Raw genomic sequence first — 23,166 nt, 5'->3', positions numbered from 1 at the left:
GTTGTTTGCACAACAGCAAAATGTCATTGAGCAATATTGCTTCCTCTGTGGTAGCTGTTGTAATTACCCTTCTTCTTGATAAGTTTATAAAAAAATATTTCCAAAGTTCAATTTTAAGAAAACTGATAATCTTGCTTCCTACTTGCTATCAATCTTATCACTGGCAGGTGTAGATAGTTTTTAACTACAGAACTTATATAGCTAATTCTGTTTGGACTCTGAGGTACAGGGTGTTTATGGCATCTAAAACCAGTATGTAGCCTGTGCAAGTATTAATTCCCAAGGCAGAAGATCAGCATCTTCACACTGGCCTCAAGTTTGGTATTACTGAAAGAAGGGAATTGCAGACTGAAAACATCTAAACCTACTTATTTTCTCCAGCTATTCAACTTCAACTAGAAGATTTTACTCCCTCCTCCTCTTCCAGACTTTCCTTGAACATTTAATTAATTTCAAATTATTTAATTCTTATTATTGACATTGCATTTTGATCAGTGCAAAAGGATCAGTAAGAAAGGATCAGAGCACCCTGACAGGTTATCACCCAGCTCTCCAAAGCATCACTGCATGCTCTAAGGGGGTTGCACTCTCAGCCACATGAAGTCTTTGCTTCCTTCTTCAGTGGCAGAGCCTGCATTTCGGATCACCTGTACTTCTTTAAAAATACTATTGTTTGAAAAATTCACCAGCAGAAGAAATACCTAGGGAGGGGAGTTAAAAGAAGGGTGTTTTGCCTATGCCAGAAGGTGAGGAAAGGGACTTTGCCCATGACTACAGTCTGCAGTGCTGCTCAATCATTTTGACACAGTGGTCTGTATGCATGAAGATACAAAAGTAGTCTCAAGTCGTGCACATTCAAACAAGTTGTGTAATTTCAAGACAGTAATGTAACCACACAAATCAAAGGTCTCCAGACTTCAGAGTGGGCCATCAGTTTATGAAGAGATACAGAGAGTAGACAAGAAATATACAGTATGCATTTTTACCAAAATCTCACAAGTCATTTGTCTGGGTAGGGGAGAGAAGATTGACATCAAGCAACTTTTCACAAGTCATCTGCCTGGAGAGGGAGAGTGCCTCTGATACAATTGTGGAAATGGTAAGAGAGCTCTTCACACTGGAGCTTTCTGATAAATTTGACATCAAGCAACTCAAAAATTTCTAGAGCCTTATAAGCTACAAAAAGCAAAATTTTAAATGAGTTAACATTTATTCAGTTAAAAATTTGACAGGTAGTAATGGTCACATGAACACCAGGGAATTGTATCTACATCTCCTGACGTCAATATGAGCCGCACTTTTTTTTTTTTTCCTAACTTATACAACTCTAATGCCATTTAAAAAATACAAAACAAAACTGAAACTCAAGACACTGTGAAATCAACACTGCTTAAAAACTCCAAGTTCAATATCTGATATACTTTAAAATAAATACTTTTCACCTTTCTTGTTTAAAAAAAGCAAAACCCACCAACTGCTTTCAAAGCAGTAACATCTTTAAGACCATTCCCAGAAGTGTTTCATAAATAATTTCCCATTGATTGTCTATTAGTGCAGCACCTCTCAGTCTTAGCTGGGGTCTCTATATTAGGCCATACAGTATTTTGTTCAGACACAGTGTTTTGTTTTGTGGGTTTTTTCCCCCTCCTTTTTATTTAGGTACAATTTCTTTGAATATAGCATTTCATGCTGGCAAAATTCATGCAGATGACATAGCATGAAGCATAGCAGAGCCTAAAATTACCTGTTTAAAAAAAAAAAAAGAGAGAGAGACAAGGAATGTAGTGTTAAAAATCATGATACTGAAAAAGCAACTAACCAGTCTCATGGACAACCAAGACAATTTCAAATGTTCTCTCACAGTTGTCTCATCTACTATGATTTGCTTAAATATATCTTTTTTTATCCAAATTCACTTCAAATTCAACTTTTTCCACCAGGGATATGTAAAAAAATAAAAATTATTAAAATTAGTCTATTTTTCCCTTTTAATCAAAATAACCATTTTTGCAGCCCTCTGACTGTACATCATTTTAATGATTTCAAATAGAGAAAATTACAAATCTGACGTTTGACATCTCCTGATGCCATGACATTTGACACACTCATAACAACACTTGGGTTAAATCTCCAAAAATATAAACAGTTCTTGAATTGACTTCAACATTCAAAAAGGCCACATCTGTAAACCTTCCGTATATCTTCATGCAAACTCTAATCCTAAGGGACACGTAGGATTACTGAACAGGCAAATGAGCCTCCAGATGATTCTCTCTCAGAGGCAACTGTGCAACTTAGAGTCTCCTTCAAAGGAAGCTATCGCCATCAGGCCTTTCCCCTAGCCACATTAAAACACAAAGCCAACCAGTTTTAGAAGCCTTTTAATCTTGCACTTTGAGCCTCAAAGGATCACCATATTAAAGAAACATTTTCCAGAAATGTCTCTCTTGACAGTTTTATGCATGTTACGCCTTGATGCCCCCCCCYTTTTTTTTTTAACAGTTTCACTGACTAAAGAAATAAACTGTTTCCAAATAGTCTTTTCAGTAAAGTGCTTGTTATTACTCCAAAAAAGGAAAAGAAAGTGCTATTTGACTCTTTAGAGAATTTCTGTGAAAAATTGCCTGATAAAGCTTTATTTTATTTATTTTCACATAAAGCTGAAATGAGACCTATCTGTTGTAAGGATACTGGGTTACTGATTTGGGTGTTTGGCAGCAGGCAAGGTGCCCACCGAAGGTGGTGACACACTGGAACCGTAGTGCAGAAGGTAAACCTTCTAGATGAAATGGAAGGCATATAGAGAGCTCCTACTAGAATCCTTTCATATTTATATACAAATATATATTAAATATAATATAAAAATAGCTATACTCTTTTTCTCTGAAATTATCCTAGAAGCTTTTCTTCAAATCCTCATTCATCACAGGCAAACAGTTTGTCTTCTAAATGCCAGGCAACTATGCTGTATTTTTACACTCCATTATGTATCACCAGAGCATTTCTTCATAAATACAACCCTCTCCCTAACCAACTCCTTCCCTTCTGTCGCAGTCATTCTGTAATGTGCAGGCTCCACAACCTGCAGCACCGCAGCATTCATTACCAAGCTATTTATTAGGATGTTGCAAATAAGTCTATGACTGCAATACAAGTCAGGCAGAAGCGAAAGGCTGATTAAAAAAGAGGAAAGAGCCTGGTCATCTTCCCACTAAAACTCAAGGACAGTTCAGCAATTGACTAGTGGTGGAAGCCACAGACCCTTTAAATATGAACCTTTTAGCTGTTAGCTGTCAAACAAAGCATTCGCACCCTTGCACAGAATCAGGGGGAGGGTCTCTATACTCACTTTTTTTTTTTTTTTAATTAAAGTTTGCCTCAGTCATGGCAGGAATGTTTCAAAGGCATGCTATATTTTTCCAGTTTCTTTGAATTTCCCCATCTTCTGTACTTTCTCTATTAACTGGTAGTTTTATTATAAGCGAAGGACCTCTCTCTGAGGTTACACAAAGCTTCGTGATCAAAGCATACGTTTCTCTAGTTCTCTTCCAGTAGCCATGCTATTGTCATCATCTAATTTCTCTCACCTGGTTCAGCCTTGTTACTGACAGATCTATAGCAGCACACCAGAGCAGCTGGGGAGGGGGAGATGGGAAGAGACATTTAAATGAAGCTTTAGATAAAAAGCTGCATTATTCAACTGTCTGGCTTGGGGGGGGGGGGGTTGTTGTTGTTTTGGTTTTTTTTGTAATTCTCAGTGTAATAGCTTATTCAACCTATTTTACCACTATGCAATAGTTCTAACAGCACTATTAAAGCTCTCCCAGTTTTCTTTTTTAGTGCTAGATTATTATCATAATTGGTTAAAAATTTTATCTAACCTATTTTTTATTAAGCAAAAGTACTGATAGCACAGACCTCTAGTTAACGCAGCTTAATTTAGACACAGGTGGAATGGTGTGATAGGCATAGTGGAGCAAGGCAAGATTTCTTTAGATAAGACTTTACAGAAATGGGTTTCTGACAATTATTCCAGCTCAGAGAATGCCAGAAATCCCTTTAAAGGACTGGGAATTTCTTGCTGTGTTTGGTATTGGCAACTAGTTCTTGCTCCAGGTTCTCTTTGGTACTATATTTCTCACACTCTCCTTCCTTGTTCACTACTGCGCTTTTTGGTGCCAAACTCTTGCTTTATAGCTGGGGAATAACAAAGATCTAATGGAGGGACAAGTGCAGCGGCAAAGGCCAGCCTTAAAAGGTAACCAACCTACCAAATGCTTGCTAAGCTGGTGTTACCTTCCTGTGGGTTTGGTTCATCCAATAATACAATCAAACTGTTTCATAATATAAAATAGTCCATTATCATTTGGTTACATTCATTCAACTTCTCCTCAGTATTCAAGATTAATCCAGCTTTCTCTCCCTAGTACTAATTTCAACTGTTTTTTGTTGTTTTTTTTTTAAATTATCAGATCTACCTTCATTTTCCTCTGAAGTTGTCATTTTCACAAACTAGTACCATAAAATTCTACTTAACATTTACTTAAAATAGCACATCTTATCTGTTGGATCTTTTTATTATCTTTATAAAGTGAAGTTGCCTTCTGAAGTCTTAGTTCAGTGATATCTCTTAAATCAATAGCCTGGTAGTGTCAAATGCAATCATGATCTCCCCCAACACATACTTTAAACACCAAAAAAAAAAAAGCAGTTTCTTTTTTTTGTAAAATCAGACTACTATTCCTACTCCTGCAAAAGGAATAATGTCTATTTTAGATCTACTAAAAAGAGCATTACCCTCAAGGCCCAAGATGTGAGAGACCACTCTGTTTCAGGTTAGTGTTTGAGGGGGAGGGAGGGCCACTCAAAAACGCTCATGACCTCAACTCGGACCATTACCAAAATGAACACAATACAGAAATAGCTATGAAGTAGATAGATACACAAGTTAGTCTGACAATGTACTAAGACTTCAAAATTGAAAATGGTTACAGATTCAAGACATTGTAATTCAAGATGTTCAATGTTATCACCTGAATTAAAATCAAGGCACTATGGGGTTTTTTTGTTGTTAAAATGACCCTGAATCAGTTCTGACTAAAGAAAGGTCTAATTTTTGAAGGAGAATAAAAAGATTCCAACATATTTTAACAAGTTACAATTCTCACCACAGAGAAAGTGGTTAAAAAGTGCCCAAAAGGTTATTAAATGTAAAGATACTTTTGTGCAAATTACTCCTATAACTGAAACGTTCTTGAAAATTACTGACATTTTTTTTAAACCTTTTACATAAACATTTCCAACTATGAACTATATCAAAAGATAGCTTTGGGGAGTAAAATTCCAAACCATCCGCAGGAAAGCAGTGCAAATTCCTATTTTCCAAATAAAATGATGAATCGATTAAGAAATGATTGATGATATTCATGAATCTGAATGTCCTGAACCCTGATGCATGATCACCAGTTCAAACAGCTTCATCAATAATTTAACCTCGAGAAGTCAACCAACCGACACACTGTACCTCACCGAACAGACCGCAACATCACAGACAAAGCACAAACAAGAGACTTGTGCCCACATTAAAGGTGAAAATAATGATGCATCATGTTGTAAACAAAAGGCTAGAACAGAGAAAAACATTAATCTGAGTATGGTGTGAGAATTTAGGGAAACATATTCAAACCTACAAATAACAGATTACGTTTTCATGCATCATATAAAATATTTTGCTCTTTCTCCTTTTATGCAGACATATACACAATATTTTACAGCATCTGTACAACAGAGAACTTGATTTCACATAACATTTTGAAAAAATTTACTGTCCCATAGTTATCTGAAAAAAATTAATTTTTGGGGGGACTATATTCCGGGCATTATTGTCAGCTAATTCAAACAATTGCTCCATGTCCATTTTAACACTTTAAAAATTTACAGGACTGATAAAAAACACCAATATTTTCAGCATCCCTCTCATTTCAGTCACATCTTGAGATTTCACCTGGACAAATTAACACATGGCAGCAAATTCTTTCGAACACAGGAACTGGGGCAACTATCGAAGCTGGCCGTGTCCCCATGCTCATCTTGTGGCTTTTCTTTAACAGATTCCAGAAATTAGAAGATCTCAATACTGTGGTGTTAGAAAGCCTTCGTACTTGTAGCTTCGTAGCCTCAGTGCAACTGTTCATGGAACAGCCCCTCCTGGTAGTTTGCTTCAAAAAGCAGCAGAGCGGCTGCTATTGTGGCTGCACTTTGGAAGGATCACTCATCTTGTCAGTCCTGTGCCGGGAAAGCTGCTGTTGCTGCTGCGATTGATGCTGCTGGTGGTGGGACTGAGTAAAAGTGCTTTGTTGTAGGGGGAAAGCAGCAGAGAGGATAAGCTGAGCTGACTGATTTCCATGAAGTAACCTGGATGTCTAAAGCATGCAAAGAGAAAAGGATTATTTTTCCTGCGGCGCTGAGAAAGAGAGGCCTGGCTGCTTTTTAACTTTTCACGTGGGTTCATTTCAATTAATATAAACTTCTGCTTTGGTCACTTAAACTGAACAAACAATGCAAAGATTAATTCATACTAGTACAGCTAATTAGAAAAAACAGTATTTTCAGCATCTGACCAGTTGATAAAGCAACTGTAACTGATTTTTGTAATTTCCAGTGACAATGGGTAGGAACACATGGCAATTTTATCTTCATTTAAAATCACAAGAGCCTAACAGGGCTCAGGGAATCAGTTTTAACATGTCCAAGGGGCTGTCACTGCAGTCAAATGAAAAAACAGTGCATGACTTCATCCTCCAAAGCCAAAGTTAACAATTAAAGAAACTCTGCCACATTTGCAGACCCAAACGTCCATTCTGAAGGAGATTAAATACTATTTCCAGTAGTACTTAGTCTTAATTTTAATCATTTTAGATGATGGTATTTAAGAAAAGCAACTAAGGATGGGTATAATGCACTTGAATGTCTCAATCCAGAACAGTTCTGCAGCAGGAAGTAAACCACACTGGTTTTTGTACCTACAGAATTAGACTGCAAGAAGCCCCTGTGAGCAGAGGCAGGAAAAGTACCAGTCTTTTATCCCTTTAAAGAAAGGGGGKGGGGGGAGGATTTGTATTATTCCAAACTCTAACACTTAAGTAGTTTTAATTAGAAACCTAAATTTTTGCCTAGAAAGAAATTCTAGGACAAGAACAGACCTTTGGAGATCTTCATGTTTCACAAAATTGTCTTCACCAGAATGAAGTCAAAACTCTACAAGTTTTTTAATTTAAAAAACCAGAGATATAGACACCACCTACCTGCTAAGTAGCCTGCTTGTTACAATATTTATCTGTGGTGTGAGAGATCATGTTCGAATCTGCGATCTGGTTCARTTCATCTCAAGACTCTCAGTCTCCTAGCACATAAATGAGAGCTCCAATGCTCTTCAGCTTGCTCTTTGATCAGAAATTTCAACTTGCAGCTGAAAAACCTTTGCCTGATGCACGACTGAAATAGGTGCATTCCTACAAAAATCTTTTTTCAACAAGGCAGTATTTTCTGTCAGTGACCTAGTCAAGGAAATTTTGACTCAGCCCTAAACAGAACTTGAACTATTCCTTCTGCATATAAAGGTAAGCTCAGCCTCCAGTTACCTACTGCATTGTATACATTCCCCCTAAACACAGGATCCCTCACATTTAGTCCAAAGGGGAGACTGCACATAGTAAGAAAGAGGAAATACTTACTGATTGCAAAATAAGAATTTTAAATGATGTATATTCTTAGAGCAAAAAAAATGGACATTGCCAGAGTACTTTAAGAATGTTAAGAACGTACACAAACTACATTGTGATAGCTGCATGGATTCTCTCTCTCTTTTTGGAGAAGGAACATTAGAGGTCAAACTAAGATGTTTAACCCACCCCTTTTGGGGGGCAATTCCTCTCTAATGTTCTAAGCTAGCAGCATATTTCCCTCACCAGCAGTACCTTCTGGGTGAGCTACGTCCCAGTGACTAGTCAGAATCAACAAATAGCAGAAGATTTGCTTATCAGTTCTTCCTACCTTCTGGTTCTTACCCTCCTCCCCCTCCCCCCCCCCCTTTTTTTGAGGTATTTCCTATTTCTTTAAACTCCTTGACTTTTGCCATCCTTCTCATAAGGCTCACAAGGTTACCTGCTGCTCAGCCACTCCTGTGGCCTAGACGTTATGTACCACGCGGTTATGGGGACATGCCTTGCTTTGGGCTGCATGCTGCTTCCAGAGCAAGCAATTCTGTGCAAGACCCTCTCTCACACCTTCTTGTGTTAATATATAAGTAGAAAGAATTGCAGGGTGTTTTAAAAGGAAACATCTGTCCCTCTGTCTAGCATTCAGTGAAGAGCAACAACTGAAGTAGGGATGGGGAAGAAGGTATAAAAGAGAACCTAGCATGGAGTGAAACTATGGAAAAGGCCATCACACTTTAAAGGTAGTAGGATTTTCCAGAATGTCTATAAAATAAACTTATCTCATGTATCAGGCTTGTTCAGAGGTTACCGTTTTAAGCACCGTGTTTTCAGATGAAGCGCCCCTATGATAAGGTAACAATGCTGGAAGCATCAGTACTTTGTAAAGTTTCTAGAGAATGCTGCGTTACCTGTAGGAACTGTTGTGGGTGCTGGGTCAGCTGTGGCTGAGCTGGTGGCTGAACTGTGGTGAGCTGCTGCTGATGTTCTTGCTGACTTTGCTGCTGCTGCTGCTGTGTTATTGACAAAGTCTGTGGCTGCTGCTGTTGGGCAGCAAAAGTGGGATAAGCTGTCACCACCTGTCCCATAAACATAGTACTTGGTACCATTACCGCTCCACATGCTACTGGGGCCGTGACAAGTTTTGTTACAAGTTGCTGACCTTGAGAAAATCTGATAAAGGAAAAAGAATTGGGAATTTCTTTAGGAAAAAAAATAAAATAAAATCAAGCATCAGGTGCAGTTAAAAAAAAATTTAGTTTAACAGCTATATCTATATACTGTACATATAGTTAAAAGAAGAAAATGTGATTTTTTCAAAGTCACTTCTTTCCTTTTTGACTATGATATAGCTACTTAAGCATATCATTACAGTAAGTCATTTGAATATCAGTCTTCAAGATTTACCTGATCTGCCTATCCTGTGTAAAAGTGGTTACTGCAGCAGTGTTCTGGTTATTGTTCTGTGGTAAGCTTGAAGGAATCTGGACCACATTTCCTGTTGTTGGCTGAGAAATCACCATAGTGTTATACAAAGGGGCCGAGAGTGCATTCTGTGACTGACTGGCAAGAGAAGACTGTTGGTTGTGTCCACCAACTACATTTTGTTGATTATGCTGAAAAAGAAAAATATTTTATAAATTAGTCATTTGAAAATAGCTATAAATACATAAAAAGAAATACCATGAAGATGATAAAATTTTATTTGCAAGTTTAACTGTAGCATAATTTTTTTCACATCTCTAAAATCATAGTCATTCACATCTTATTGCTAGGAAGTTTTCATGACTAAAAAGAATTCAAAATTGCTTTTAATTCAAAATGTTTTAAAAAAAACTTTTCACTAACAGACAGGATGCACACATTTTTTACACTTTGAAAAAGTTCTTTCCCCACCCCAAAACTGACACCATTAATTTTAAGCAAAGTTATTTTTATAAAGGAATAAAAGTAACAGCAGGTATTACAGCTCTTCTCATTGTCATTGCCCATATTTTAAAACTGCAAGTGTTTTCCTATTATAAATGAATCCCTAATTTAAAGCAAGACAGGTATTTCTACTGATTGCTAATTTGGAAGTGGGACTGGTCTAGGATGTCTGAAAATCTCTTTAGATTAACCTTCCCCCCTCTTAAGGATATATTTTCAGAATTTTTCAGCTACTTGCATCGTGTTTGTTCATGATCCTGTCTTCTACTCCTATAGCATCTCTGTGCCAGACTTAGACTAAAATGTGCACATCTCAATCAGATTCATACAAAGTTTAGAACTAGCATAACCAGAAGATGATAAACTGTCCACCCCTACAGTCTGCCTCTTCCATTTAACTGGGGGCTGCTGGGGAGAACCCATTTACAAGATTGTTTCTTCCGTGCCACATCAGCACTGCCCTGCCACAATAAGAAAAAAGTGGTGAGTAGAAGCAGAATCCAGATAGGCTTTTATAAGTTGCAGTAATCTAATCAAGAAGTTTAGAGTCAACCAGTTTTAACTAATTCACACTTCCAAATATAAGAAGGTCATAGAAGAGATTTTAAACTGAAAAATGGAGAACAGCTAACAGCTGCAGGATAGCACATGGTTTAAGTTGATGCATTCTTTAGAGGAGAAGTCATGAACTCTGAAACCTCAAATAGGGATAGGAACAAGTTGTCCAAAGGAAACAGTTAAGAACAGTTAGAATGGAATCCCATTTTAACATGGCACAGAATACAAAAACAAATCTACACGTGTTTTTACACAAATATTAAAAGTTTGAGCAGTAATATGCAGAACAAAATACTTAAAACAGGGAAAATGACATAATAAACAACTGGAATATAAATATGCTGACAGAAGTCAAATCAGTGATTTAACACTAACGCTGAGTATACAAGAAAAGACCATGCCACTGAAGAAACAATGTTATATGTTAAAGAAAGGAAAGAGTCAGACTAACAAACTAACCATATAAAGCTAGAGTCCCTATGGACTGAAATCCAGGGGGGCACAGTGAATCTGTTGATAAATATGGTATACTGAAGCAGATCATAGTCTTTACACAGGTTAGTCAAATCTCAAGTATTGTTTTTTTCTAAAGGAGTCAAAAGAGCACATGAACAACGGATATACTGGGATGCATGCTTACTTCAATTTCCAAAATTTAACATATCCATAGATAGTGTGAACGGAGTGCAAATGAGGCGGTGAACAACCCTGCTGGCAGCACTAAAGCTGCCACCTTTAAAGTCCACCTTTAGCTTAAGTACTGGCAATGCAGTTCTGCTCTTCCCAAATCTCAAGACAAGGGTATGGAACTTGGAGAAAGCAGACAGTGACAAAGACCATAAGTATGAACAGCCTCCATAAACCAACTGACCAAACCAGTTAGAGCTCTTCAGCTTGAAATAAGAGGCTGCTATTGAGATATGTATGACAGAGGTCTTTGAAATCACATACAGCCCAGAGAAGGTGAAAAGTGAATACTACTCAATATGTTTTCCAGTAGAAGACCTGGGTGGAAGGTTCAAAAAAACCACCACCACAAAAACAAACAAAAAAAAMCACACACACCCCCCACAACCACAAACAACCACAACCATATATTTCTGTCAGCAGTAAGTAAAGCTGTATAACTCATTACAAGATACTGTGGTTTTCAAAAGTTTACATGGAATCAAAAAGAAATTGGATAAACTCATAGAAGAAAAATCCAAAGGCAATGCTGTCACCTATAGCATCTAACTAAAATTGCTGAAGAGTAGAAAAGCCAACTGCAGCAGCACCACTATATGTTTATCCTGTTCTTATGCTTTTCTAGGTATTTGCTGTTGATCACTGCCAGGACACTGGGTTTCAATCTCATCTGGTACAAATATTATCATGTTACATGTTCCGTCAACTGAAAATTCAAAGAAATTCAAAAAAGGGCAAGCTAAAAACTTTTCTTGACACTAGTCTTTCCAAAAAGCTACCTGTTAATTATTTACATTTGTAGGTTTAAAATAAAATGACAAGATCTGAAATTGTACTAGCAAGAACAGAAATGCACTTCAACTATGAAATCTGGAACATGAAGAACTGAACATGTTTCCAATTATTTCAATGGACATTGTTCTAATATTTGGGGGGGGGGGGGAGGCGCCTGAGGGAAACAAATATTGTGTTTCAGCTCTGATTTTGAGTACATGTTCCACCCAGCAAAATCACTAATGAGAATTTTACCTGTGTTGCTGTACTCTGCAAAGGCTGTTGCTGTATCATGTGTGGAGTACTTATATGACCGGTGTTCATTCCACCTTGAATCTGATTAGTCTGAACAACTTGACCTTGCATGTTTATTGGTGTAAGCTGCTGAACATTTGAAGAATTTCCAGAAGTAAGTTGCACAGACCCAAAGTTGAGTCCAGAAGTTGACTGCTGCAAGAACATCTTAAAAAATAAACAAATAAATAATTCCACAAGTTAGCTTTTGAAAAAAAATCTTAGATGTTTAAGATGTTACAAAAACCAAATTTTCTTATTTTTAAATAAATATAAGATCAAAAACATTTTATCTTAGTTATTAGAGGTCTTGAGACTGCACTGTAACCATCAAGAGCATAAGGCCCGACTCTCTTCTTGGGTCAATATTCAAACACTCTACTATAACTGATAAGTTATGGTAGAGATCGGACAAGAATTAGCATCCTGAATTTTAGAATCTTATACATTGAGGTTAAATATTTGGTCTTAAAGAAAAAGTACTATTTAGAGACCAGCTCGTAATGTAGTCCACACCTGTCTAAAGCAAAAACTGATGTGAGATGAGGTTTCTATTTGTAGTATCTCCAGCAGTCAAACAAATTCAAATGAAGAGAACAATCTCAGAATTGATAGATCCAGGTACAAAAGAGAATGTAATCTTCCTTGGTAATCAAGAAACCATATTGATTATACTGACTTTTCCAGCATCACCCCATTTTAATAAACTGAGTTCAGCACAAAAATATTTGAATGTTTACAAAAAGTTAGGCTCAACACTACAAAGAAACAGAGGGTAATATGGTGTAAATATGCACAGAAAGTGCAGCACTTAGATATTGGTCCCTAGCTTCCTCAAGTCTTGAATAAGGTCTCTCCACAGTGCACAGGAAGAGAGCTGTAAATCTCACTTTTTGAGGCATGTATAAGCCAGTCTACTGCTGGCAGGCATACACTAGACATGATAAAATACTGAAAATAGCACATGCCAGAAACTCCTACTCCTCAAAAGAGTTTAAGCAATATACTCAATACTTCCAGGAAGTAATTTTTTCTCCTCTTCATTCACACTCTATACCAAAAATATTTAGATTCTTTCCTTATGGCATATTTTGTTTTTGTTTTTTTAACTAGAAAAACTCAGTAGGGTCATTCTTATCTTCCAAAGATAGCTGAAAAGTGATAAAATTGGAAAAAAATATATCCATTAAAATACAGAACTCAGGCAGCCAGGTCTTTCTCACTCTCAGTGACTGAGTAATGAATCCTTTTCACTTCCTGTCTTTCCGGCTCAATAACTACTTCAGTTTGCCTACAAAGTAGAACCACTTCATCAAGGAGGGTGTGTGGGAGGACCACAGCCTGATGATTAGGACAATCTCAGAAACAAGAGGTATGAATTTGAACTCCTCAAGCTAAAAAGGGAGATAAATGCTTTTCTTATGCATTTTGAATGAATATTCTAATGGCTGCAAACCTATTTAAGGGTGACAACCGCTACATTCTTTTACATTTAGGTTTAGGCATGAGCTAGGCTTGAGCCACTCAATATTGAAAAGATACACTGGGGCGCTTCTGGATACACTCAGAAGCAAAATGGTAGGTACCTCAGCAACCATCTTGTAAAAAACTTCAGATGTTAAGGATTTTAGGCACATCAGATCCAGGTGGCAGCTGACAAGGGGTAGGGAGGATCACATTTTGGAATTAAATGCCAGAGTCTCATTTTAGACCTCCAAATTCTCTACGGATCTAACCCATAAGAGTCAAGCTAACTCACCTGGAGTCCTTGACCATGGACAATTTGAAGCTGCTCTTGAATCTTACGCAACTCTTCCTGCTGCCGATGAATATTTGCCTCTATCATGCGTGTTCTTTGCTCTAGCTGATCCTTTAGATGCTGCATAGCTCCTAACTGAGCTGAAAACTGAAACACAGGCTGTAGTGCCATGTATAAATTAAAAGCTGAACAAAAAATAATTACATTTGATTTACAAGCGGTAAATACACTCCTCCACAGTAGCAAAGAAAGCAAGCACTGTTTTTTAAACTGCTAACAAACATCATCTGAGGACGAATTCATTAGTATAAAAATGTCACAGAACACATATTTAATTTATGTCATATTTAATTGATGCACCAGAATTATGGAACTAAAAAAGTCCTTAGCAGAAGAAATTGACCAGTGTCCAAATAACCAAGGCTCAATAAAAAATTACAAGTCAGTATAACTGGCTACAATCACGGCTACAAATCAGTATAACCTCTTGACACCTATAGCGTACCTCAAGGATATAGAAAGGTCTTTCCCCTGTCCTGCTACAGCTGTTCTTATTTCATAGAAGTGTTTCATAGACTAAGTTGTGTTGTGTTACAAGCATGTGTGTGGAAAGGTATCAGTGTAGTACATGTACTCCAAATCCACACCCTAAAATATTTCATCTTAAAATGTTTTTACATCTATGTTCTTAATGGCCAAAGCCAAAACAACTATTTCCACAAAATAGCAGGAAGAAAAAAGAAAAATTTCCAACTTGGGAAATTTGCTCATTTCATGACAATACTATTAAAGGTGACCATAGCATAAAGGAAATGCTCATCAAAGAATACAGTTTTTGAAAGAGAAGTTAACCTTATATTAATGAACAAGATCTTTTAAAAAGTCAGTCAATTAATAAACCAGCTTAATCCATACCTGGGACATGCCGGGCTGAGGCTGTAAAGCTGCAGGCTGGGACATCATTGGCTGTGCTAATGGTTGTCCAAGAGACTGGGAGCTTAAAGACTAGGATTTAAAAAATTGTTCCATTACTGGAAGAGAATGAACTTCACACTTGACATGAAGTATTTCTTTACAGAAAGTGTCATTTCCAAAATAGCATAATATGAACATAGGATAAAAACAGGTAAGCGTTTCCTCAAATGTCTAACCCAACAGATTACAGCATTAAGAACACACAAGAGCAATTGACTAGATAGATTATCTCTTGTTTTGCTGCTAAAAATATGTAAAAGCAGTAGGTATAAAACAGGAAAAACAGAAATTGCTATTAGAACTGTTTAAAAATTTCTTGTTGGTATTAAGGGCAAACTTTTTTCAACTATTTTTGAAGTTGACACTTTTGATTTATTTTTAAACTAGTAATTTAAACAATGCATATTTTAATAAATGTACTATCTTTGAAGTGAATGCATTAATTCAACTGAAACATGAGCACCAAATGCAGGATGCACGTTATTTTCTCACATTACCAAGATTTCAGAAACTATATGAAAGTATTTGCTAATATTATGAGAGGCATATAGCTATATGAATTCTCTACAGGGACATACAGCATTATGTTGATAATTATTTATATAAAAATACAGAATCACCTGAAGAAGCTATGTGACAATGAAAGCACAGATTCAGACTCRATCTTGCAAACCCTAATGCTGAAAAATAAATACTTAATTTAATTAACATGAGTATATGCTTAATTATGCTACTCCCTTAAATTGTAATAATTTGAAGTCAATTCTGATAGTCAAGTGAATATGTTGCAGAGTTTAAACTCTGTATTTTTCAGAAAAAAATAAAATGAAGGTTATATGGTTTTAACAGAATCTTTTAAAGGTGAATTATACAGATTTAAACATAAAAATATTTCTCTTTAAAGTTACCTGACTACTAAGAGATGATCTTCTTTGCGCAGTCTTTTCATGAGCAGATAAACTTTGCCTTGGAGAAGTGCTAGTGTCCACTGTCATTTTAGTTGGCGTTGCTGACATTGGTCACAGTTAAAACAAAAAGAGACATGTTAATAATAATCTCCACTCTGCAACACAATACTCAAATCACATGAAACATTTCCTGAATAAAAAGCCTGAAGGCTTGTACTTTTTATCTGAATATCTGACAATAATGTAATCTGATGGCCTGAAATAAGATGCTCTGGAGCTGCTATTGTAGGTTTACTAGTAAAAGTCACTATACAAACTCTGAAAAAATAAGCAGCCAACAGATCTCTGAACTATCAGTTCAGCTGCTGAAAAGGACATTTTCACTCACATACTTTTAATAAAATAATTAACTCCTAGATAAGTATTTAATTAAAGTAAATAAATCAAAGAAAACCTTCACTGAGGCGGCAATTACAGTTTCAACAGTTAGTGCTTACATGAGTGATCTGATACTGCAGTATGTGAAGATTTCCTTGAACTCCTGGAGGAAGCAGAAGGCGTGGGGCTKTTATCAAACCTTTCCAGTGCTTCTTTGAGGCTGACTGTGTTTATGTGATTGTCAGACCCAGAGTCCTGACTCTGAAGGGACACAAACGGTAATTACTTTACCTGGTTCGGCACACAATGTATGTTTCTGTTAGCAAATACCTAAGACCGTTCTGGATCATATCAACCTGTTACACAGATAACTGTGCAAAAGTAGTGTCCCATTTGATATCTGAAAGCTTGCAATTTCCATTTGCGGCTTTTATCCTTTAAAAGGAAACCAGAATAAAGCCGTAAACCTAGAAACCAAAATGCATATGCCACACACTGACTGCTGTGCTGACCTTCTTCTCTAGCAACTCAGTTCACTCTCAGTGACGTGCAACTAGTGAACTGCTTATCCTTTTTCCGGGGAAAGATAAGTTAACTCTACCATGAGGAGCACTGCCATATGAAACTTGCTGAACTGCCAAGAGAAAACACAGAGTATCTGCACAAGCTAACCTGTATAAGATCCAAAAAGCTTCCAAGGACATTTGTTTTAAAAGAATTTTGTATGCTCCTAAGAAGTGGGAGAGGGACACATAATGGAACAGCTCCTGCTTTCCTCCTGTGAATTCCTCTATTTCGTCTTTGTGTGTTTACCTTGTTTTTTCAGATTATGGGTGCTTCCAGAAAGGGAGAATATTTATGTATTTAAAACTAACTCTGCAGGAAGCAGATCTCAGTAAGGACTTATGGACATTGCCATGTTATATAAATATATGAAAATGAACAATCAAAAAGAAGAGGAAGAGTTCAGGGTAGAATAATGTTAAACAAACATCTTCCTAGATTTCTTTGATCATTTTACATAGTCATATTATTTAGAGATCAAAATAATTACATTATGTGTAAAGGACAAAACACTTATTTCTTTCATATTAAAAATAACATATAAGCAAATATGCAGCAGCAAGAAAAGGTAAAACAAAATGATTCAAGACACTCACTTTATCTGCTGTTATCTCTGGAAGAGACTCCTCAATACCAAGTTCTCGCCTTCTTTCTGCTCGAACTTCTGCATAACTAGAACAGCAAACTAAATATGAGTGCTATATCCTTGGAAGAATTAAAAAATACACCTCAGAAAACAAATTCCTCAGATGTACCCTGCTTACAGGGTATCTCGGAAAGTTTTGCAATGATTCTTTGCACCGCCATGATTTTTCTCTCTCTCTCTCTCTCTCTCTGCAAAAAAATACCAACAATACAGTTCCCATACCATTAGAATTTCTCTAATTAGAAAATTTCTCCATATTATAAAAATGACTTACCTTACAACAGTGTGTGTACAGACAATAAACTCAGGCCGGGAATTCCACTGATGATACGTGATATAGTAATGTGTTTGTAGCCAAATCCATTGTTGTCCCTTTGTAAGGAATCTATAATAACATGACTTCCCTTTCCCGTATTGCATTACTAAAAAGTAAAGAATAAAGTTCGTTGTTTTTCTAGTCAGTAAATATTACGATTACTTAATTCATATTATTTCTCAAATTCGTACGCCTCAAATCTATGTCCAATCTGACACTTTGACAATGACTAAAAAAGGTTTAGGAAAGTAGTTTTCTACAAGAAAATCTGCATAGCATTTGTCAGAGAACTGAAGAATTCAAACTTTCATTTTTTGGATTTTATATGCCGTAAAGAATTTATACACAAGAAAATTAAACACAGCTTTACTTTATAAAGAAAATGGTGGCTAAATAGTAATTTTATTCTGTTACATGTTCAGGCACAATTCTTGTATTTATTAAATACCACAGAACCTTTAAATGCTTTTAGAAGACTTGCAGAAGTATTAGTCAAAGTTCTGAATTTTCTGTGGCAATTGAAAAACAATACTGAACTGTTTCTGTAAATAAAAGGACCTGGACAACAAATAAAGGGAGGCAAAGAAAATGTGACAGGAAGATGACGGCAGATGAACAGTGAAGGGAGTGCACTGAAAGACTGGGATAGAAGAGGAGAAAAATACTGAGAAAAAATAAAACCCTGAAAAGATGTTAGATTAAGAAAGAATAATTAAGTTATAAAAATGAAACTATAGTATAAAATGCTTTTGCAATTTAATTAAATAAAATTTAGCTCAGCTGTGCACTTCAATTCACCACAATTAAGGATTTAAATTGCAAGAAAGAGTTAAATCTTGCAGTTGTGTATTAAAAAAAATATCAAGGCCAGACTACTATAATGTCAAATGAATGGGAGTGAGGGCACTTTATTGTGAAATATATCACAAAAATTCACTACAACAGCAGTACAATTTAACAAGCTTATAACTGAACATCCATAACACAAGTACATTTTTGTAGCAACTTAATCTTACTTACAATGCTCGTGACATTTTGCCAGATTATCTAGATCATCCACATGATAATAATCATAGCCTGATGTTCCCAAAACTTCAAATGGAAGATAGCCTATTATTGGAGGTGCCCTAATTAATACAAAAATTAATGTCATTTTATTTTCCAAAAAAAAAAAATAGTTTCATTATATAAGTTCTTGTTTACAGTATGAACTCTGAAAAAAATTAAAAATTAAACCCAACACAAGCTATGAGTAGTTAACGCTGATTAGTGAACTCTAAATATTACAGCCATTGCTATGATTCAGCTACTATTGCTGCTATACATAGAAGGAATTGCACCTGTGATCCAAGAATAGGAACTTCCATTCTAAGCTATGTCTAGATGTGAACTCTTCATTGGGTTCTTCAACAGTGCACATTTCCTAAAAAGTAAAAAAATAAAAATCTCTCTCAAAACTGCTCTATTCTAATTCATAAGCTCTTTTGAAATTCAGACTTACCTGAAGTTAAAAGATAACTCCATAATAGTTATAATGTTATTTTTAGATAGCTTCACTGTTTTTGCGTGTTTAGATATACAATACTGAGGTAGAATCTAAACTCAGCTCTGCCAGGCTGACACGTGGTTGATTTTAAATGGAACAACCCTGGCGTGAGATCAAACTCAAGCTCAGTATCTACAGCACTGAAGTACAAGCAGAAATCAATAGTTCTTGCAGTTATGCTTTTACTTGTAACAAGCAAAAGCAAAGACAAAACACTCCCAACCAGACACTATGATTAAAGTGGTAGATACCACTCATGAACTCATGAACAGTAAGAGAACCATCGTATTTCCACTATAAAAATAGATCCTCAGGATATTCTGTGCATTGTTTTAAATGCATTCCACTCATCGGTATATGTGCAACTAGTTCAGGTCAGACAATTTCTGTTGGCTCTTTCAGAGAGATAAAGATGCCCTAGTAAGTACTGTGCCTCTTGCCGAGAGCACCATGGAGCAAAGTACCCCAAGCCGGTCCATTCTTTTGCACCAAACTCCTACTGACTGCATTCCAAGAAGAAAGTAGGCTACGTAACACAATCATACCTACAAATCCAGCCCTCAAAGTAGTACACACGCACTAGAGATCAGTAAGTCTTTCTTTTTTGGATGCCTGCACGTTTATCGCACTTGTAGGAGCTTGCAACAGTATTCCCGTTGGCAGGAACATAGTAGAGTCTATTAATGATCAGATACCATACCAGTTTCCTAAAGATTGCATAAGATAAGGAAGCTGCTGCTGCACGAACATAATACTCATGAGAGATGTGGATGGACGGACCACACTGCTGCTCTGCAAATATCTATAACTGAAATAGTTCTGAGAAAAGATACATAAAAAGACTAAAGAACTATGAAAAAATGATCCATTTCAAAATAAATATGAAGACACTACCCTCCTTTTCATTCTTTCAGGTTACAATGCAAACAGTTTAAGTAGTTATTTATCAGATCTTCAAATAGGTATTTTGAAGTTCTATGGTTACCAAAAAAAAGTTTTTTTCCTCACCTTTGTTGGCATGAAATTTAAAGACCACAATTAGAAAGTGACTTATATGACAGAGGTAATGTACAAAATCACTCTGGGCACAAAGCTGTGCTCTTGGCATGACTTCTAGTTAGCAATACAACTTCTGAAACTACCCTTATAACCTGAGGTTAACCTACTTCCCTAAGATTACACCATTTAATAAAGCGCTGCTAATAGCAAAGTAAAACAAAGGACAGAGAGCAAGTGGGTATCCTTCAAATGTACTTCTGATTTGTTCATTCTTTTAATATAATTATTTTGGCACAAGTCAAAACAAAAGTAAAAATAACTAAAGTGTAGGTACTAAAAATACAGTAAAAATTACTGTGACAGAAGAGACAGCAGCAGGTTAGTATCTGATTACGCTGCTCATTTATATTAATGACTTACAAGTATTCCACTGTAAAATGCCCCTGGGCAGAAGCTATCTTGATCAAGACATTTAGAAGTTGTCAATAAGACATCCAGAAAAAAAGGACTTTAATTTTTAACAGAAAGTGTTCTAGTAGAATCTTTTTGCCTGGATTAATCTTGCCTTCCTGATAGGATTCAATCCTTCACCAGCCAAATTGTGAGATAAAGGTTTTAAAGAATGTTCATAGGCAAATTCCACCACAAGGAAGGTATCAGAGAAATAATCCCTAAGCAAAACCTGCAACACATTTTGTTACAGAAAGGTCAGTGCTGGGGTCATATGCAGAAAATAAATCTCAGTGTAAACTTTCAGAGATTACTTTCATTCTCATGAATACTGTGGCTGTCCGCAAAAGCGCTGTTTGCCCTTGTAGGAGAGATTCTAGGTGTAAAATTCCATAACTGCAAGCCACCTGAAATATGTGGAAAAGGTGGCAGATGAGCAGGCAAGCTTCACCTTAAATAAGGCAATCCAGCACTAAAATGCTTATCTCGTTACTGGCTACATCAGTCGCAGGTCTGCTCGTACTTAGTACAGATACTGAGATGGTAAAGTTCCTGACATAACACTGCTTGCTGGAGTCTAGTCAATACTAGTCTCAGCAATATCAGAAGGTATCAACAAAGTCTAAAGCAAACAGATTGTCAAATTAAAAATCTTCATTCTAATTTTGGTCCAGAAGAGTCACAAGAAGATTACTCAGAGGAACGACATTAATAGAAACCCTTAAGAGGGTCTTAAAACCTCTTTAACAAAATTTATTTTTAGTTACCGGGGGATCAGAAGTTCAGGTAATGGGGAATGAAACTTTGGCCAGAATATAATCTGTAAGGTTTTGGCCCTCAATAGAGTAAGACCGACCTGAAAGAATCTAAATGGATGTTCCTCACTTTCTCAAAGTTCCCCAAAGAGGTAGGATACACATAAGGTTTCCTACAATGCATCCTAAATTGTGAGACTTTTGAGACTTTAAAAAAAACAAACATCATTGCAAATACTGCAGTCTTTTTTTCACAAGTTTTTCACGAAGCAGAAATCATACATCTAACATCTCCATCAACTGTAGGCATAACAGGAAGAGCAGTATTTAGACCCACAGACTTCTGCATTGGAAGAAAAATGTCAAATGAAAGTTTCCATGGCTCCGGAAAAAATAAATAACAAACTCTCTTGCATGCAGTACGGAAAGATCCAATTCCTACATTCAGCATGACAGAACTGAGGAAGTTTATATGGTTTCCCCACAGGCTCCCTACTAGGTTTTCAAAGTGCAAGGTATGCGCACCGTGCCTTCAGAGGTTACCACCAACAGTCTTCAACTTAACACACTCAACTTACATGCAGAATATACAAGTGTTCAAAGAAGAGTTCCACATGACAGACAGCTGGTTAACTATGTGCCATATGCCATACACATTTCATGGCATTTCTTTACAACTGAATTGTAACAATAAACATTAAATACTAGACTACCTGTTCCTTGATTAACATATTCATACACACACACACACACTCTTGAATCACAGACTATCCTGAGTGTTTATTTTGACTGACTTTGGTGAGGAACACTTGGTAAAGTCTATAAATCTCATATACATTCAGTTCTAAACTTGGAAGGTCATCTGCATTGTGCATTAGCAGTTAAGCAAAATGTTCTCTTTAAACAACTGAATTATTGAATAACAAACAGTACTGCAGCAAAATGAGAGCGCTTTACTACCTCAAATCTAAGTGACAAATAATGCAAGCTTTGATTAAGACCTACAAGATTTGATTCTGTGTCAAACTACAGTAAGATCAGCAGCAGCATAAAAATTCATATCCAAGTTTCAACTAAAATTATTAATTTTTCCAGTGAAAGTAGAATCTCAATCTCATCTTTGTGTTTAAGTTGCTAAGTTACATTCCTATGATCTTCTTTTAAATATACTTCTTGCATATTACCATTTTGCACGACTGTTTAGAAAAGGTGCTCACCATAAGCAACTTTATTTGATGCTTTGCATAACGTCTAACCTATTCACTTGCGCAATAAGAAACAAAGATGCATTCAGTTTCAAATAATGAAATTCTTAATAGTTTTCATTTATAATATTTGAAGTGTTGTGTTTGTTCACACTGAGAGTTTCCCAATTACAGTATATTTAAAAGTTACTCTGTCAAAAAGAGCTGTTTTTTATATCACATACGAACTTAAGGGTCAAGTAAGTAATTTCATTTGCGCGTACCTTGATAAACTGAGGTGTAGCTAATCTAACAGTGGCTACAAAGCAAACTTTGTCTTCATACGAAGGCCGATGCAATCGCTGAACAGTTCCTTCAAAACCGTTGTGCGCCAAGTTGGGAACTGAGGAAAGATAGAGGTCAGGACAAATTACAAAATAAGCACGGAGGAACGCGGCAGTAATATCACAAGACAAATGGCCCAATATTGGGCATTAGATCTAATGCAGTTTGCCTATAATTTACCATGCATTAGGAAAAATGCTGCATGTAGTATATAGGCATACATACATAGTAATAGCAGTAGTAGAGTAGTACTGAGAACACAACCATCAGGGAACCTTCTCTAAGTAAACTAAAATTATACTTAACATGAACTAAAGTTACAGTCAACACAACAGTTTTGAGAAATTAATAATTGTAATCCTTCTTGATAACTACTAAAAATGA

The 23,166-nt window shown here is 36.3% G+C and overlaps 1 protein-coding gene across 12 annotated transcripts in view; it reads right to left on the bottom strand.

Annotated features, from left to right (window-relative positions):
• Nucleotides 1-916: 916 nt before the first annotated feature.
• CLOCK (clock circadian regulator) overlaps nucleotides 917-23,166 on the bottom strand; it is a 70,800-nt gene continuing 48,550 nt past the window's right edge. For 11 of the 12 annotated variants that reach the window (XM_026086414.1, XM_026086410.1, XM_026086421.1 and 8 more), the window contains 13 exons: nucleotides 22,722-22,840; nucleotides 18,844-18,926; nucleotides 18,524-18,630; nucleotides 17,462-17,609; nucleotides 17,138-17,213; nucleotides 16,097-16,238; nucleotides 15,600-15,700; nucleotides 14,632-14,721; nucleotides 13,717-13,875; nucleotides 11,919-12,125; nucleotides 9,123-9,331; nucleotides 8,627-8,888; nucleotides 917-6,422 (listed from right to left, as the gene is read on the bottom strand). In XM_026086414.1, coding sequence (XP_025942199.1) covers nucleotides 6,243-6,422; nucleotides 8,627-8,888; nucleotides 9,123-9,331; nucleotides 11,919-12,125; nucleotides 13,717-13,875; nucleotides 14,632-14,721; nucleotides 15,600-15,700; nucleotides 16,097-16,238; nucleotides 17,138-17,213; nucleotides 17,462-17,609; nucleotides 18,524-18,630; nucleotides 18,844-18,926; nucleotides 22,722-22,840 — 1,883 coding nt within the window. In that variant the 3' untranslated portion in view covers nucleotides 917-6,242. The remainder of the gene's footprint in view (nucleotides 6,423-8,626; nucleotides 8,889-9,122; nucleotides 9,332-11,918; nucleotides 12,126-13,716; nucleotides 13,876-14,631; nucleotides 14,722-15,599; nucleotides 15,701-16,096; nucleotides 16,239-17,137; nucleotides 17,214-17,461; nucleotides 17,610-18,523; nucleotides 18,631-18,843; nucleotides 18,927-22,721; nucleotides 22,841-23,166) is intronic. The other variant, XM_026086420.1, reaches the window with a different exon arrangement.

This window comes from Apteryx rowi, unplaced genomic scaffold (genome assembly GCF_003343035.1).
Source record: "Apteryx rowi isolate R43461 unplaced genomic scaffold, aptRow1 scaffold_692, whole genome shotgun sequence".
NCBI lineage: Eukaryota > Metazoa > Chordata > Aves > Apterygiformes > Apterygidae > Apteryx > Apteryx rowi.
The sequence above is the reverse complement of the archived record's forward strand: the minus strand, read 5'-3'. Positions and strand labels throughout refer to the sequence as shown.